This window comes from Cucumis sativus, chromosome 5 (assembly GCF_000004075.3).
Source record: "Cucumis sativus cultivar 9930 chromosome 5, Cucumber_9930_V3, whole genome shotgun sequence".
NCBI lineage: Eukaryota > Viridiplantae > Streptophyta > Magnoliopsida > Cucurbitales > Cucurbitaceae > Cucumis > Cucumis sativus.
Window position 1 is genome coordinate 2,558,667 of NC_026659.2, and position 18,564 is coordinate 2,577,230.

At 30.7% G+C, this 18,564-nt stretch overlaps 2 protein-coding genes across 2 annotated transcripts; both read right to left on the bottom strand.

Moving 5' to 3' along the window:
- Positions 1–2,603: 2,603 nt before the first annotated feature.
- On the bottom strand, positions 2,604–5,034 carry LOC101214748 (axial regulator YABBY 5). Its single transcript, XM_004147538.3, has 7 exons — positions 4,669–5,034; positions 4,356–4,514; positions 4,139–4,262; positions 3,645–3,693; positions 3,441–3,516; positions 3,205–3,279; positions 2,604–2,937 (listed from the first exon to the last, which is right to left on the bottom strand). The coding sequence occupies exons 1-7, from the start codon at positions 4,849–4,851 to the stop codon at positions 2,857–2,859; spliced, it is 747 nt and encodes a 248-aa protein (XP_004147586.1). The 5' UTR covers positions 4,852–5,034; the 3' UTR covers positions 2,604–2,856.
- Positions 5,035–14,116: 9,082 nt separating this feature from the next.
- Positions 14,117–18,526, bottom strand: LOC101214991 (monocopper oxidase-like protein SKU5). Its single transcript, XM_004147539.3, has 9 exons — positions 18,134–18,526; positions 17,787–17,896; positions 17,428–17,698; positions 17,181–17,319; positions 15,764–16,130; positions 15,205–15,570; positions 15,043–15,121; positions 14,632–14,831; positions 14,117–14,522 (listed from the first exon to the last, which is right to left on the bottom strand). The coding sequence occupies exons 1-9, from the start codon at positions 18,275–18,277 to the stop codon at positions 14,420–14,422; spliced, it is 1,779 nt and encodes a 592-aa protein (XP_004147587.1). The 5' UTR covers positions 18,278–18,526; the 3' UTR covers positions 14,117–14,419.
- Between the last annotated feature and the right edge of the window lie 38 nt (positions 18,527–18,564).

Sequence of the window (18,564 nt, forward strand, 5' to 3'; positions counted from 1 at the left end):
CCATTGAGACTTTCCTTGTTTACACCTATGCTCACGTCTTTAGGTATAAGATTAAATATACATTCTTTTTTCTTTTAATCTCATGTTGCAATAATTTGATGACATGGTTATTCATTGAGAAAAAAGAATGTAAGCTTGAGAAGTTAATTAAAGTGTTTGGTATAGCTAGAGAGAGCTGAAGTTCACTTAATCAGAAGTCATTAGCAAATAGATTGTATGAACGTCTACCTAGCCCTCCATGTGTCAATGAAATAGTCTCGTTTGAATTTTTGCTACCTATCCAAGGCAAAGTGAATCATCCAATATTGAGAAATAAGACCTTTTACTGATTGAAAAAAAGGTAGTAACATTCTAGGCTCACCCAAATTACTATCTAAACTCATTGACTTGCAAGACCCAATTCATTGGTATGTAACTCCCCATTACCTTTTCATATCCTCAAATATTAAACATGTGTGAAGTACTTTTTCACACGTATATCTATATTGTCCAAAGATTCAGTCCCCCAAGATGGCATTCAATTCTATTCATGAAGGCAATAATATATTTAGTTTATCATCACATTCCTTATTAAAAATGAGGTACAATATACAATGATATAAAAATTGAAAGGATAGAAAGATATATAATAAAAATGTATATAATTGAATAGTGGTACGTGGGAGATATGTTGTAAAGTAAAGAAAAGTACAGTGGGCAGGTTTTAAATACAACAACTATTATGTCAGCACCGATCAATCAAAAAAGTGAGAACTCTCTACATCGTTATGTGTGTTGAAATTAATAAAATCTACTAAATTCAATTCAACATCATTCTGATCTAAATTCTTGTCCCAAATCACCAACCAAATTCACCATCTAGTTTGTCCACATACTATTCTTTCCTTTACGATTTTAATACGTATGATTCTGTTAGAAGTTTACGTTTCATAATCCTTACTGAGTTCTACAAATATTTGTGATTTAAGACTAGGAAGAAAAGTAATAATAAGTACATAAATCAGAATAATTATTTCTATCATTACAAGATCTTGTACCAAAAACAAAATGAATATTTATTTAAAGTAGAAAATATCCTACCATTGGTCGAGATTTATAATTTATAAATACAGTAACAAAATATGAGACGTTTAAATTAAAATTCAATTGTTAAATTTGTTTCTAGTGTATATGTACATATATAGATAGATAGTTTTATTTTCATTAAATCTATTTTATTTTGAAATTTTTTACTTAGGCCTTTTTACTTTTCAAATTTTTTAAAAAATTATGTCTATGATCACTCATTTTCTAAATCTAAGACTATATTCAAAATCAAATTAATGTATTAAAACCTATATTAACAACAATAATAATTTATAAATGTAACTAGAAAGTCAAATAATTTCACAGGTGAATCATTGTAAAGATTATTCAATGGTGGCTAAGTTTTTTATTGAAGACATAAATGAAATGGATGGAAAGAAAACTGCTTTTCGCAAGGAGATTTACTTGGAGGTACTTACCTATCTAAAACTTAGAAATCGTGAGAGTTTTCGTAACATTCAATTGTGTTGATGATATTGTCATACAAATATAGTTAATTTCATTAGTAATATTGTCTATGTCATATGAACTCGGAGGGATGAATTTAAATTTTTCTATATTGATAAATTCTTTTATATTGTACTAAATTCGTTAATACTTTTTGTCAAATTTTTATATTTGTAACTATTCGTGAAAATTGGAAATTAAGGAACCAAGCACAAAGTTCAAAACAAAAACAAAAAGTAAAAATAATTACAAATTTAAATAATTTGAATCTATATCTCCAATTTGTAAGTAGTTAAAACATTGTTTTTATAACGAGTAGGACTTGTTATACACAAGGATTCCAGTAGAATAATGTTTATTTTGAATTACAAGAGAAGAGACGTGATAGAAAAAGTAAGAGATTGGTTATTTCAAAGTTATAAAATTCAAAACCGGTGAGATATCAAAATTAAAAGGCAATAAGAGAACACATCAAAAAAGAAAATTGTCAACACCTTGGAGTTTGGGCCAACTGGCAAGTTGATGAATACATATTAATACAAAATTATTACCGAGAGCTAGATCTAATCAAACACCCTACAACACAAGTATCAAACAAGACATCAACCGAAGCATCTTGCCTAACTAATTTGTTTCGCAAAGAATGTGCTAAATAACATACTTACAAATAGTTTTATTGGACCCCTAAAAGAAAAAGGTAAGTAAGGTCCAAATATAATACCTTATCCCAAAATCTATAAAAAAAAATTTGTTTGGAGTATAATTTAACCTATAATGAAATAATAGAATCCCAAGAAAAAATTATCAAAATATAGAACAATATTCATTTGATTAGATCATCAAATACATTTTCCCTCAATATTCACCTACACAACACCCATCTAACCACACAAATATACATCTTAAAAAAGTACAATAATCCTCATTTCCAATACATTGAAAACACATGGACAAGTAATTATAGCTAGTCAACTCCAAACAAGCAAATTCACATCCTCCACAACTAAATAAATCCTCATATATATATGATAAAAAAAAACATTATTCACAAAGAGAAGAAAAAAAGGAAAAATAGTTGAGTAGCATCACAACACAAAGATGCATTGATCTAAGCAGTCATATTAGTGAACCAAATACATAGTAATTAAGCTAGTTCACAATTAACATAAACCTTAAATTAAAAGGAAATTACAAGGTAGCTAAACTTAATTAAATTAGAACTAGTAGCTAGAGAGAGTATTTAAGATATATATTAATATATCAACACATGATGATATCCCATATGTATTAATAATAATAGTAATAACCCCACCAACAATTGAGTTAGAAATGGGAGACACCAACATTGGCTGAGGCATAAAATCCATTGTCTTTCATCAGAACATTCTGAGCATCTCCTTGTTCCTACACAAATTCAAAATATATATATAAAAACAAACAGTCACCTAATTAAAAGGACAACGATCACTATTTTTCCTCTTTTTACTGTTCAAACAATTATAATATATTTTTCTATTCTACACACATATATATATATTACACACACACACACTATTACAGTATTACTATTACTATTACTATTCATTCTCTCCCTCCAAAAAACAAGGAGAATTAGAATAAATAATAAGCAAACAATGTATATATATATATATAAATATGTGTTTTGTTTACCTGCTGGCGGATATTTGTCTTCTTCACAGTCTGGTCGGGCATGAGACCAAAGTGAATGTGTGGAAAGTGGGCCCACTGCCATTACCATTTATTTAATTTAAGTTAATTACAGATCAACAATATGAATAAACCCTAAACCATATGAACAATATCACAGTTTATCCCAAATGGATTAGGGAAGAGTGATTATTTGAAATTTTCTTTAAGATTTGGTTTAGGGTTAAGAGTTGCTTTACATTCTTAGCAGCGGCACTGAAGGCTTCTCTATGGGATATATCGGGATTCACAGACTTAATGCGTTGGATCTCATCCCTGCATATCCAAAATAAATTTTTTAATTTTCATCATCCATTGATTAATATAATTTCTCTCTCTCTTTCTAAATATGAAATTGAAAAATAATAATCATAATAATAAAAGAGAAATGAATCATTACTCACTTGATGAAACGGTTGTATGCAGATGGCACTCTCTGTCTCTTCTCAGGAGCTGAATCATTAATTTCATGTATTATATTATTCAAATAACATTTACATACAAAAACATAATATCAAATATTAACAATTATCTTTTATATATATATATGTGTGTGTGTGTGTGTTTTCATCGCTCTGCTCAAGGAAAACCTAGCTTCCTACCCTATCCCACCTACACAACAAAATATATATTTCTCTCTTTTCCTAAAATTAACATTATCTGCAGGCTTCATACGTACCCTACATTATTATTCATTAATATTCATAAAATATATATATTTTTTAAAGCTATTTAAAAACTTTTATTCATCTCAGCTTTAATACAAAAAAGTACTTGAACAAGATCTAGCCAAGATTTATATATTGAAAAAAACATGCTTAAAAAAAATTGGCCTTTTTTTTTCCTTTTGTCATTAGTGAATATAAGAGTTTAATTAAAATCAATAAATGAATCTCACGTCTGTTGACGACGGGTGGCCTAGGGAGCTCATCAGTAACTCCTCGAGATGGCATACCAAAATTGTTAGTAGTAGCTCCAAATTGGTTGATCAGATAATTAGAATTTGGTGTAGCCATATTTTCCTTTTTGTCAAAATATAACACACAATTAATAATCAAACATTATAAGATAAAAGATGAAATTAGAAAGGGAAAAAAGAATTATAAATTAATTACGAGAATGTTATGAGAAGGAGAAAAGAAAGAATGGCCAAGCTGATGAAATTGATTAGGTGAAGGCAAAAGAAGGCCACGCATGTTGACTGGCAACAGATTAGTGCAATGTCCACATCTCACTGTCACAGTTTTAAACAAACTACAACAAGGAACACTAACCTGAAAAACACAAAAACAAAAAAAAATTAACCAAACCCCGTTTAAAAGAAAAATAAACACAAAAGATCAGAACTTTATAACAGAAAAAATAAAACGAAAGGAAGAAACTTTATTATAAATTTTTTAGCACATATATATATATACACACACATACCGCAAGGACAGTGTCACAAATGTTGCAATGGACATAACATAGCTGCTCAGGTGAAGAAGGAAGGTGGTGGTCCAGCAGCTGTTGTTGTTGAGACAATAACGTAGTCGTAGTCGTAGTAGTCGTAGTGGTAGCAGTAGTTGTAGTCGAAGTAGGAGAAGAAGATGAGCAAGAAGATGATGACATATCCAAGAAGAAAAAGAAGAAGAGGGAATTATTGTAAAATTGAAATGTTTGCTTTTACAAAAAATTGATTGATGATTGGTAGTGACTGATTGATGGGATTGACAGATTAACCACCTTCCTTGGATCTGCCTTTTCTTTTTCTCTTTGATAATGAGTTTTTGAATAATATTGGATCATCTATTGGATCTGCTAGATATAAGAGAGTGAGTGAGTATATGACTTTATGTATGTATGTATGTATATATGTATGTATGTATGATAAAAAAAATTTAAAAATGGGATTATAATATCGAGAAAAAAAAATGAAATTAGAAAGGGACGTGTGCATGGGAGTGAGATAGCTTTCACACACTCACCTGTTGTTTTCATAAGTTAAAGAGAGTGTTGTCTTGTGGTTTTGTGTGGTCTTAAATCCACAACCCACTTTTTTTTTTTTTTTTTACTTTCCTCAATTTCCGAACCCTTTTTTACATTTATTAATTAATTTCAACCATTTTTAAATAATAATAATACAATTAATATTATATCTATGCTGTAATATCTCTTGGACAATTAAGGGTCATACCCAATTGTTTGGTTGGAGTTTTAGATATATGGTCACACCTTACTCTTTTTTTCTCAGGAGTTAGGGATAGTTATAGCTCTCTTTCAATTCTTTCATAAACTTCACTTCTCATCACTTCCCTCATCATAACTCAATTATAGCGTTATCATCATTCTTCTCTCTCTCTTTCCTCATCCAAAGGACCCATTTTGTGTATATCTCTTCTCATACAAATTTATCATTTTTAAGTTGAATACGACTTATCAAATATAAAATTACAAAAAATTTATTAGGTTGCTGGTAGATTTTTGGACCAGAAAGTTGGGCATTGAGTACGTATGTATAAATGTAGTTGAAGTATTCTCGTTTGTCTACTAATTTATTTATTTATTTCTAGTTTTTTTAGATGGTTAAATTTTAGAATGTTTATATATATAATGAGAAGAATTATATTTTTTTAAGAAGAAAATCTCTCTATTGTTCAACGGTTATTGGAAGTAGTCTCGTTCAAATTTCTTTTCTTTTTGGGAAATGAGTGGTGGAGACATGTAATATATATATATATATATATATATATATATATAATATTAGAAAAATATATTTCTTCCGGTTAAGTGTGACTTATGAAGCACGGATACTTTATGTGAGGCAAAGAATCTATATTGATACTTCCAAATATGTATTTGATATTCAATTTGGTGTATCTCTTTTTATGCTAACGTAAGTATCTATTTTTATGTTGATTTTTATTTAAAGAAAAAAATATAAAAAGACTTATGTAATATTTCTCAACTAAAAATTGAACAACCTATTTAACATGTTCATTATTCTCGTGCCCAAAACTAGAAGGATAATCTTTAAAAAACAAACAAATCTTAGAATCATTTAATTATCATCATCACATTGAAATCCTACAAACTTTTGTAAAATGTAACCATTTTGAATATATTCAATAATTCTATGAGGAAGTTATTCACACATTTTTTCTTTAATTTTATTCCGCTCCTCTAATTAATTTGTGTTTTTTCTACTGCCCTCTATTAATTATTATTCCACGACTTTGATGATGTTTTTTTTATATAGTATTTGTATCATTGCGATTAGTTTGACACATTTTATGATTTTTCGTAAATCTAATAAATTATATTTTAATGATTTTATATTAAATTTAACCTATATCAACTTAGATTTTATTTTTAACGTATTAGTATCTTAATTTTTTTAGAAATTGATATATTAACGTATTTGATCATATTTGTACTTCGCATCTAGACGTGTGTTTGTGCTTTCTAGGACATGAGGAAAGCACAAGTTTAGTTTAAAATATAATAAGAAAAAACTAATTTCTTCCACCGTTTCATATGATATTTGTCATAGTACACCTTTTTTATATAAATATATATAGCATTGTACAGACATAAATTCCATGGAATTGGTTCAATTTCTAAATGTAGAACTCGGGTTATTTCTTTTTTAAAAAATAAATTGATTTGATTTATTATTAGTATATGGTTACTACAAAACATGATGAAAAGACATCGCAGACATGACACAACACATCCATGAAAAAGAAAAAGAAAAAGAAAAAAAATTGTATTCATTATATTTATGTCATCATGGTGATGATGAATCTTTCAACAAATAATAATATATAATTAATATACATTGTTTTCGATTAAGAAAGTTTGAGGCTTTTATGATCCTTTGTCGTTTGTTCTTCTTCCCCACCAAGAACACACAATAAATAAAATATATATTACTATGAAAAATGAGAATTAAATATATAATTAAAATATAAAATAGATTTATAGATTTATAGAGATGATTTGACTACTCATTCTCTTTTCTTTCTTACACATAGACAGATACGTATTTAAGTCAGTAAAAACCAAATCAGAATGCAGAGGTTCTCTTTTTAAATACCACCTTTGTCCTTTCCTACAATTACCCTTTTCCTTTGTGTTTATGTTAACTAATTTAGTTACTTTCTCTTTTACTATTTTCCCATTTCTCTCTTCCTCTTTTAATATTTACATTAATATAATATATACAAACACATATTTGATTAGGGCATTCTTATGAAAAAGATGGTTCCTTTCCGTTCCATAAGTTTTTAAAATTTTCATATCTCAAAACCCTTTTCTTCTCTTTTTTGATTTTTTCTGTTTTGGGGAATTCAGAAACCATCACCATCGACACTCGGTAAAGTCTTTGGGTTTGTGGCCTCTGGAAATTAGCAGCAGCTATGGCAGAGCCCTTTTCCCTATAAAATTTAAAAATAATTAAAGAATGATTTCTTTTCTTTTTATTTTTCTAAATTATACAACTCTTTATCTTTCTCTATCTGAAAATTTTAAGGCGTGAAGAAGGGGAGTCCTTTGCTGTTGCTTTGCTTTGTTTGTGGGCATTTGTTGTTGAATGTTTTTTCTTTAAAAAAAAACAGTAAGAAATTCGGCTTGCCTTTTTGCAGACCATTGAGTGCCCAATTCAAAATTTGAATTATAAGTGCAAAAAGAAAAAACCCATTTGAAGGAAAGGAAAAAAAAGGTTCTTTCAAATTTATTTATTTTTGGTGGGTTGTGAATATATGACTTTGCATGAATGTTATGTGTCTTTTTACAAGTCAAGATTGAAAGAGGGGATGGGGGAAAAGAGGTATTAATTTGACGGCCGCAATCACATTTCATTTAAATGAACATAGGTAAAAGGGAAATAAAACTATTAAATAATATATATATATATATATATATATATACATACACACACACATTCTTCATAAATATTTATATATTTTTGTGGATTCAATATCGATTTGAACTAAAATGTAAACAAAGATTTGTACATTCAAACATCAAATACGAATATCACTAATACGATATAAATTGTTAAACAACATCCATACTTTAAACTTTGTATCTATGATTGTTGAGTGATGTTTTTTTTCTTTCTCTTTTTGATATTTTTTTCATTGTTTCGCTGTCCTTTGCTTTTGCTATTGTTGGTTGCTTTTAAAGTTAGAACATCTTGAGATTTGTGCATCCAATCTAGGCATTAGGGTTTGGAAAGTGGAAATGCATTATATTATTGTTGTTACTATTAGTTTATTATCACCTTTTTTCTAAACTTTCAAGTTGCCATGAATTAACTTATTATTTTTCATATTGAACTATATCCTTTTATTCAATAATATATATATACTCATGTTTGTTGTTGTAGAATATCTTTTTAAGATATTCATAAATTTAGGAATCTAGATACCCATAATTATTGTATTGTATGCCTTTGAGATTCCCACGAAATCTAATAACTTCAATGTTTTCCTACCATGCCCAAAATAATGGAAAAGGAAATGTAAATTTTAAAATATTCTTATGTAGAATTCATTTTTTTAAAAAAAAAAAATCAAACCAAATATGTTGTTACCTAAACAGGTGTGCCTATTCAATTTTAATACATCCAAATTTTTCATGAAAAATAAACATTAAAAAATGTAGACTAATTTTCACATTTATTAATTCGGAAAGAAAATTAAAATGGCTCTATTGATCCGATTATGAGTATAGAATTTAAGAATCAAAACAATATTCATTTTTCTTATTGTATGATAATTATATTAATAAAAAGAAAAAAGGCATACCATAATGCTCTTCTTCTTCTTCTTTTTCTGTTATAAGTTATGTTTTAGATGAATTGTAAAGTGTAGTATACTTAATTTGTGTATAAATATGTGTAACTCTAAAGTCACATAATCATAAATACACAATTTTTTATCAATCCAAAAAATTGAACTAGTCAAAACATATGATGATATCAAAATCTGAATAGGAGAAATATATGGTGACATAAATAGTGATTTTTTTTAGTAGTGAAGGATATACAAAACCTACATATCGGTATAGTGTTTGCTACACATATTTTGATGCTTAAGTCATTGAGTGAAAAGGAGAGAAAGCTGTAGAGTCTTAAAGTAGAATTAATGGTTAAAGTTATATGAAGTCATTGTAATGTATATATTTATAGAGCTAGCAATTGATGTATTTATAGATGTAATTGATACGTCGTTATGTTAGGATTCTGGAGTGAAGAATAAATATGAAACCTACCCAGCTAAGGAGAGGGACCAATTTCATGTTTGGCTAGCTAGGTCGGTCGTAGATAATTTGGCCAAAATCAAGCATCTCCCCCTAGACCAATTTTTGGTCCTAAGTGATGCTTTGGGTTGGGACATTCAAGGAACACGTCCTATTATCTATTTTGTTCGGGTCATTCTCTGACCTTTGTCTTAGTTAAAGATTAAGGTTAAGCACATGAATTTAGGCTTTAACACAAACTAACTATTTTTCTCAAGTCCATTATTTAGGTCTAATGTACTATATTTAGCCTAAACCTTGTTATTTTCTCCTTATGGCTTCTATTATTTATTTATTAACAAATTATACCATTTTAGTTAAAAATCAATTTTAACAACATATATCTTATATATGGCAAAAGTTAAGTGAAAATCAACTAGCATTTCAATTAAACTTTGTCAACCAATTACTTGAGTTTAACTCAATAATAATTGACATAATATTTTTATTACAAGGGAAAGATTCGAATATCCCACATTTTTTTTTTTTTTTGTTATTGTACTGAAAAAATCAATTACAATCTATTCATTAATTTACATAACTCCCTTACCTATTACACAAACTTAAATACATTCTAACCCTAAACTTTATTGGATAAACCTAAATCTAAGAGCGTGTCAAACATCCCTATTCCTATATCCCTATCCCAATGGTGTCCCCTATCTCCATGCCCAAGTGTGTGTGTGTTTTGAATTTACCAACTGATGTCATGTTTAGTCAATTTATTATAAGAGAAAAAGTCAGCATGTATACCTAGCTAATCTAATAGTAGAGAGGGAGATGAGGAATAAGAGAATATATATAAAAATTAAAATATGATGTGGTTGTGTAGATGAGAAGTGACAATATTTAATGTATATGTGAAGTAGAGGGATTTGATCCAAAGCATATTGGAAGAGCTAAAGAGATAGAGATAATCAGATAAATAGGAGAAATTTTGGGTTAGGTGAGATTAGGGCAGGCAAAGGAATCTGATCCAAAGTCCTTCCTTTTCTCTCTCCCTGCAAACAGCACAAGGCTCGAGCTCTCAGTCACCGTACTTTCAAAATAAAAAATAAAAAGCTTCAACCCCAAACACATTCACCTTATACTAAACCCTAACTAAATAACCCGGGATAAACCACGTTTATATGACCTTTTGTTTAAGATTTCATATCGGAAGAGAATTTGTAATTTTTATAAGATATATTACGATCCGTAGCTCTTTCTTAATGAGATCAAAACTTATGTTTATCTAACGTGTGTATTAGATCCCAAGTTATAAAACTAAAATGAGTATTCAATAGAAAAAAAATATATAGATTTGATGAAAAAATGGTAAATCCAAAAAGACATCAGTTTGAGGAGCATATAATAAAGATCCCACAGTATATGAACAACTTTATCTCTCACTACCAACTAGTTTTGAAGATGGAACGTTGTCACTTTTGTCTAATATCCCTTCATATATCTTCATATAATGTATTGATATCGATGTTCAATTTGGCTATAGATCACCTTTGTTAATTAACTTTACATTTTAAGTTCACCCAAATCGCAAATTTTTATACCAGTGTTGACATAGTCGCTCATTTCAGTCTTATATATGAACCAACTCTAAAGGTCTATCATGCACTTCCATCCAACCCTATTTAAAGAAACAACATATATGTATGTATGCATGTATGGTAGGAAGGGGAGGAAAAGTTATTATAAATTGAAAAAGAAAAGAAAAGAAAAGGGTGTGAATAGGGGAGCTATTTAGGATGCTGTAGGTTTTGGATATGAGGATCTTTCAGCTTCTTTTCAATCTCTCTATGTTTGTCTCTCATGAGGTGTCATTGGATGTTTTTGTTGGTAGAGAATCAATAAAGTTTACTTAAAACATTTTCAAATAATCAAATTGTTTTGTGTTGCTTTTCTTTTAATTTTTTTTTCTTTTGTTTCTTTGTGTCTTTTTTCTTTTCTTTTCTTTTCTTTTCTTTTCTTTTCTTTCTTGAAGTTTTAACTGATGAGTGATGACTAGTGGATTTACTCTTTTGCCTTTGGCTTTCTCCTTTGAGTTACAATTTACAAGTACTTGAAGGAATTGACTCTAAAAGGCAGTGAGGGGATCAGTTGGTACCACCATTTCTTCTCCTCCCTTTAACCTTTTAACTCTTTTAATTACCATCTCTATACATATAACATAAACTCTCTCACATGTCATTTTTATCAATAATAATGAGTTTTGTCTTCTTTTCTCTTTCCTTTACATAAAAGTTAAGTTATGTTAATGATAATAACATATACAGTTAAATTATAACTTTGATCACTTCTCTGTCTATTGAGTACAATGTATATCTTTAAATTTTATATTTGTATGAAACCTTTCATCTCTTTCATCTTCCACCCATTTAGTGTTTTTTTAAAAATCATAAATCTACAAGATAAAAACTTTAATTTTGAATTCCATTTGATATAAAAGGTCAAATTAATACATATTTAGATACTATAATTACTTTTTAAAAAAATTGCAAAATATATGTATATATATAATAAACATAAATTAAATTGAAAATGCAATTATTTGTTAAACATTTTGGATTTAGTGACATATTAAACTAACTTTTAAAGGGTTTAAAAATCAAATAGATGGAAATTTAAGAGCAAAAAAAGTAAACTAGTAATTTAATATCATGAAAAAAAATAGCCTAAGATTACTTGTGTGTTTCTATAAATACACTAAAAATAAGGTGAGAAGTTTAGACATTATTAGGAATAAGAATATATTTGTTTTGAGTATGTTGTAATTGAAATCTGAAAATGGAAATTTGAACCTACCATTTTAAAAGGTGACCAATATTACCATATAAAGAGTTGAGTTTGACAAGTAAATATATATGTGTGTGTATATATATATATATATATATATAGTTACAAAGTTTATGATTAAGTAATGATGGGATTGTGAAATTTGGAATTGATAGTAAATGAGGAAGTTGTTGGGTTGAATCACATGGTGAGGCAATGGGATAGAATGGCCCACCCCAAAAGGAAATAGAAAAGAAAAGAAAAGAAAAGAAAACATATGGATTTACTTTTGGGAGAAGACAAAGGGAAAGAAGTTGAGTGTATGTTTCCTTTCTCTCTATTTTGACCATTTCTCCATTCCCTCTCCCATCAATGCCTTTGTCTTTCACATCATTTTTCATTCCATAATCCCCTTTCCCCCCATCTTTTCTCTACTCTATATTATCATTCTTCTCAATTCCCCATTATTCACTATTTTGTATAAATCTATTTCCAAATTAATTATATATATATTAATTTATCCCACAACATGTGACACTTTATCACAACATTTCTCTATCAGCATTTGCTTTTGTGTCTTTGAGGCAGATGAAATGTGTTATATATGTGTTAAAATGTCACACTAGTTGAGATATTCAAGTCCATAATTTGTTGATTAGACATAATACTACACACCAGAATTGATTATATATTCAAGTCCATAATTTGTAGTAATCATAGAAGATAAGGTCAAAAAAAATTTGATGTCGAACATGTAAGATGATAGACGAAAAAGAAATAAATGGGCAGAGTAGATAAAGAAATTCTTGAAGGGAAAATCTACAATTTATACTTCATAAGCTTTTTCTTATTTTAATGGTAAATATTTTTCAATTTTGTTCTATATACTTAAATTAACCCAAACAACAATGGGAAATGACTACCATAATACCCTTTTATATTTCTAATTAATTTTATGATGCCCTATTCATTCTTTAATAGTTCTTTTTTAAAAAATATGTTGAACCATTTTTGTACTTAAACAAAAGAATTTCAGGATTTAAAATATAAGTATTAATTATTTTAATTTGATTGTAGATTTAACTTTTAAAAGTCATAGTTATTTTTTCTCAAAAAGAAAAGAAAAGAAGTCATAGTTAATTTTGATTGGGCTGATTTATGACATGTATGAATTTAAGTGGACTAAATTGTTTCATGGGGTAGATATGACAAACGATGTGGATTGGATCTATGATATGGCCCGATCTAATTTCATTATTTACGAGGTTAATTGTAATTGATAACCATTTTAAGAATAATAATTATTTAAAAAAATTGCAAATATAACAAAACTATCACGAATAGACTCGTATCGTTGATAGACTTCTAATAGACCAATATTTGCAACATGGTCTATCGGTGATAGACTTATATCATTGATAGAATTTGACAAATTTAGCTATATTTGCAAATTTGTTTAAATGTTACTATATATTTAATTATTTTAAATTTAATTACCAAATTTGCAACTATCACTCAGATTTTAGGCATAATATTACACACCAGAATTGATTATCAGAAATTGTACCTTCTTAGTTTTGACCTTATCTTCTATGATTACTACAAATTTGATAATGCCCTCTTTATGTGTATCAATTATATTATTATTCTTGGTTTATTAATTAATTTGAGCTCAAATGTGCTTGCACTCTATCAATTGAAGTCGGAACAATTTTGCAATAGAAATGAGCTGTGTAAAAGTTCAGTATATGTTTTTGCGAAAAGAAATGAATAAAAACTGTCCTAAGCAAAAAGCAAAGAGAACTGAAAAGAAATACGATGATAAACAACACGTGAGAAAGCAGTTGAATTGAACATCGATGAATCGTTAATGGGACAGTTGGTGTATCATGACTCGAGAATTAAAAGAATGATTAATCCAAATCTAATGAACTATGAAAACCAAAGATACATCTTCTACAGCTTGCAGCATGTTGGAAAAAAAATGCTATGCAAAAATCATGAAAAATTGGGTATCCACAAGACTTACACAGACCACCTACACACTCAACCACAAACCTTACTGAGACGCCCGACATTTTTGACAACTTACATAACACGAGCAGCCATAGAGCAACGGTGCTTACTGCAAAGCACAGATTACAGTGGAGATGATCATCAGCAGAGTGAATAACATCTTCAATCTATCGCCAGTGATTGAAGTTGCAGAAGAGATATCTTGAGGCCTGAGTGATAGAAGAAAAACAAGAAAATTAGAGTTCATATAATCAATACAATTTTTCAGTTTCCAAAAGATGAATAGAAATATAGTTGAAAAGGGTATTTGTTCCATACTTTTGTAATTTACCAAGCTGGCCACAAAAGAGAGCATTGTCTGGCATAGGCAGTTCTGTTTTGTTAGTAGCTTCAGGATTGACAACCCGAACATATGTCTCTTGCCCAAGATACCACGAGTCGAGATTCTCTGTTCTGATGTTCCATATTCCCACGTTATCAAGAGATACCAAGATGGCAGTCCATGCTCCAGGATAAACCTAGACCAGGAGATGAACAAGTCAGATTTCAGCAAGCATAAAACATATAATCATACATCACCCAACAAGCTTCTCAAATTATTGAATTTCAATTTTACATGTCAACATAAGGTTAAAAAGATTACTAGGAATTGATTATACTAGTAAAAGAAAAGCTATAAATCACATCTGGGCAGGCACAGAGGTAGCAGATTACCCCATCAAAACGTACCTGAATTGTCGAGCGAGCGATTCCATCCCATTTATTGTATGTACCTCTGCTATTCTCGCTCCACTCGCCATAGTCCATCCTACAACCATTCAATCATTGAGTGAATACAAATGTAATTGTGTCTCATTACTAGTGCTCGTGAACATAAATGATAAAACATACCCCACGACAAAGAAGGCATATCCATTCATGTGATAGCTCTGCATCTTGGTGTCATTATTCTGCAGTATAACCTCCATAAACCCTCTATATGTTCCATTAATCACTGATGTCTCTGCCTTTGGTGGTCCTGTAAGCGGCCTAGTGGGGAAGTCGAGCTTATAAACACCCTTTAACTTGAATTGGTCAGCCAATCTGATTGGTGTAGACGGATTAACAAATGAGATTCCACTTAACGTTGTTCGCATTTTACCATTGATCGATACAGGAGGCTTATTTTTCAAGACATAAACATCAGTTACATTGATTGAACCATATCTGAATGATCCTTGTGGATTGGGACGAGCACCACTAGCGGATACATTCCATCTGCAGAATTTATTAGCAAATTTCTTAGATAGCACAAAATATTAAGAATGCCAAATTCTCAAAACTTACAAGTTTGCTTTTGTGACTGCATATCGTGCAATTTTTATTAACCACAAAAGTCAAATCCTTGTAACACTCCACTAAAAGAATAGAATCTTCCTAACTTTCTTGGTACTTGTGATTGTGGACATACCTGATTGATCTTGCCTGGTTCATTGAGAAAGTTTTGTCAAACTCATCCTTTGGTGCTTCTGGAAGAGGGCCAGCTGCCTTTCCTTTGGAATTAGAGTAATGCAAGATAGCAACTCCTGTAACTCTTTTCCAAAGTGATTCGTTGACAAACCGAGCACTAGCTACAATGTAATAATCAGTGCTCGCATTCTGATCCATGGTGACCAAAAAAGAATACGACTGTCCTACATGTATGTCTAAGCTAGTATAATTCTGTTGCACTGTATATGACCCCTCTGTTTCAGCTAAAAGAAGATTGTGGTTTTGGATCCTGAAATTCAGACTAGTAGATATTCCAACATTGTGTACACGAATCCGATATGTTTTTCCTGTTCAACAGAAGCAGAAAACCCATCAATCTTTAGACGCCTCCACCACAACAACCAAGGACTTGCTAACAACATTGAGGAGTACGAAAGAAGTCGAAATGCTTTTATCATAACTGTGTGAAGATTTTAGACACATAAAGATTCTTAAATATTGGATAACTAGGCAACCATCTTAGTGCCCAAACGTGAAATCAAGAATATATTGTGTTGCATTGATTCGTACAGTATCCACAGCATCCAATTCAAAAAAATAATTATATGCCTTCCAACTAGTCTTATACTCCCACAATCAGGTTGGTCAAATGAAGGAGAAGTTAGGAGGAAGGATTGGTTAGCTGACACGCACATAATTGACAATATAACTAGCATTTTTAGAAGTCCAATAATAAGAGATTCAGACTCCCAAGAACATGAGGGTGAGCCTAGTAGAAAGTTAGTAGGCTTGCTTTAGGGAGAAGAGAGTAGAAAGAGAACCAAGAACATGGGTTTAGGGAGAGTTGGCTTATCTACCCCACATTAGTTGGAACGAGAGTTAGTAGTCTTGTGTTCAGAGCCCCTTATTAAATGTGTTCAAAGCCCCTTATTAAATGTGTTCAAAGAGGATTTTCCATAGGAGAAAACTAGAAAAATAATGCCATGTTTGAACATTAGAGTGTCCCACTAGGTATGAAAACCCTGCTCTTTGAGTCTGCCAATCGGGTTTATCACCCATGCAGATGGACCCAAACAAAATAGGCTTAGGGATTCTCCTCTCAGGCTAGAACCTAGATGATGCTCATTGCTTAGTAGTAGATTGCGCACTGTCCACAATCAGAAAAGCAATCCAATTGTGCTCAATTATATAATGTTGTAGTTTTAGCAAATACACAAATTAAAGTTGTGACATCAAGCATCTAATACTGAGATAGAATTCCTGAGGCAATTCAAGTGAGAGAATGATATCAGAACACGTTAATGCAATTTTGGTAAAAAGAAAGCACATTTTAAACCAAAGACAGAGTAAGAAGACAATCTTTCTCTTCACCAATTTTGTTGAGGTATTGATGTTACCTGGATGAACTTCAATTGTTTCATGGTCAATACCATCAGGGACTAGCGTGTCATTATATCTGTAGGGGCCTTTGCCATTAATAAGAACACCATGTGGCATTCCAAGATCCTTCCCGTCATCAAGGGATTTTCTCAGAGCCTACATACCAATCCATAAAGTATTAATATCAAGCCAAGAACCATTACATACATTTACAACATTGCAATTAGCTAGACCAGACATTTTGTTCCTTCAGCAAACACTAACCGTGTGATTCCGTGTGTACCAATCGCCCATCAAAATTGTAATGTCTCCATCTGGGGTTGAAAAAGGAATGGGGATTACATCCCTATTGTTAATAATAATGCCACCAAATCCACCCGACGCTCTCTGGAAATGGAGTGATGGAAAGTAAAAGAAGCTCCCTATCTGATCCTTAACTTGAAACTGGTAAGTCCAGTTCCACTTGGGAGGAATTGGACAATTTGTTCCTGGAACTCCATCTTGCCACGAACTTCGCCGTTGTTGAACTCCAGACCTATTACTCATCAAATCAGTCCTTCCATTCTCACAAATCAACATAAATTCCAAAAAAAAAAAAAATTGAATTTTAAATCAAACAATACCAATGCATGAGCATGCTCTCATCCAACTTGTTCCGGACATTGATAACAACATTGTTATTAGTAGTCACATTGACAGTAGGACCAGGAAACTCCCCATTAATAGCAATAACCTGCAGAACCCAAGTCAGAAATCACAACAACTACTTAGATATAGTCTTCCTTCAGCTCCTCTTAGCTCAATTCCAACAATGTACTCTGTTTCTCAAAAACATAGCAACATAACAAGAAGATCCAGAACTAAAAAAAAGAAAAACACACAAACCCATCTAAGCATGCAACTAAAGAGATCCCCCAGAAGTGGAAAAAAGGAAAAACAGAAGAGGAAAACAAGATCCAACAAAACATACCTGTTGAGGGACACCCAGAGGAGAAGCAGTGATGTAGGAGACTTCAAAATCAAAGAAAGCGAACGGATCTGCGGCGGATGAGAAGGTAAGAAACAGGCAAAATGGAAGGAGGAAGAGAGATAAGTAACCAAAAGAAGCCATCATTCTAAAACGAATCTTGTGTGAATGAAGGAAACGCGAATTAAGAGCTGAAAAACTTCACTGGAAAAACCTCTGTTTTACATTATCAGTGGAGAAATGCGTTGAGAAATGGAAGAAAGTGAAGAGCGAGAGAGAGAGAGAGAGAGAGAGAGAGAGAGAGAAGAAAGGGATAAAAAACGGCTATATTTCACTGCTTTTGATAATGGAAGGGATGCAGAGTTTTGCAGTGGTGTGTTTGAGCTGGTGGGGCGTAGTGTAATGTAGCTAAGAAGAGGAGTGCGTGAAAGACA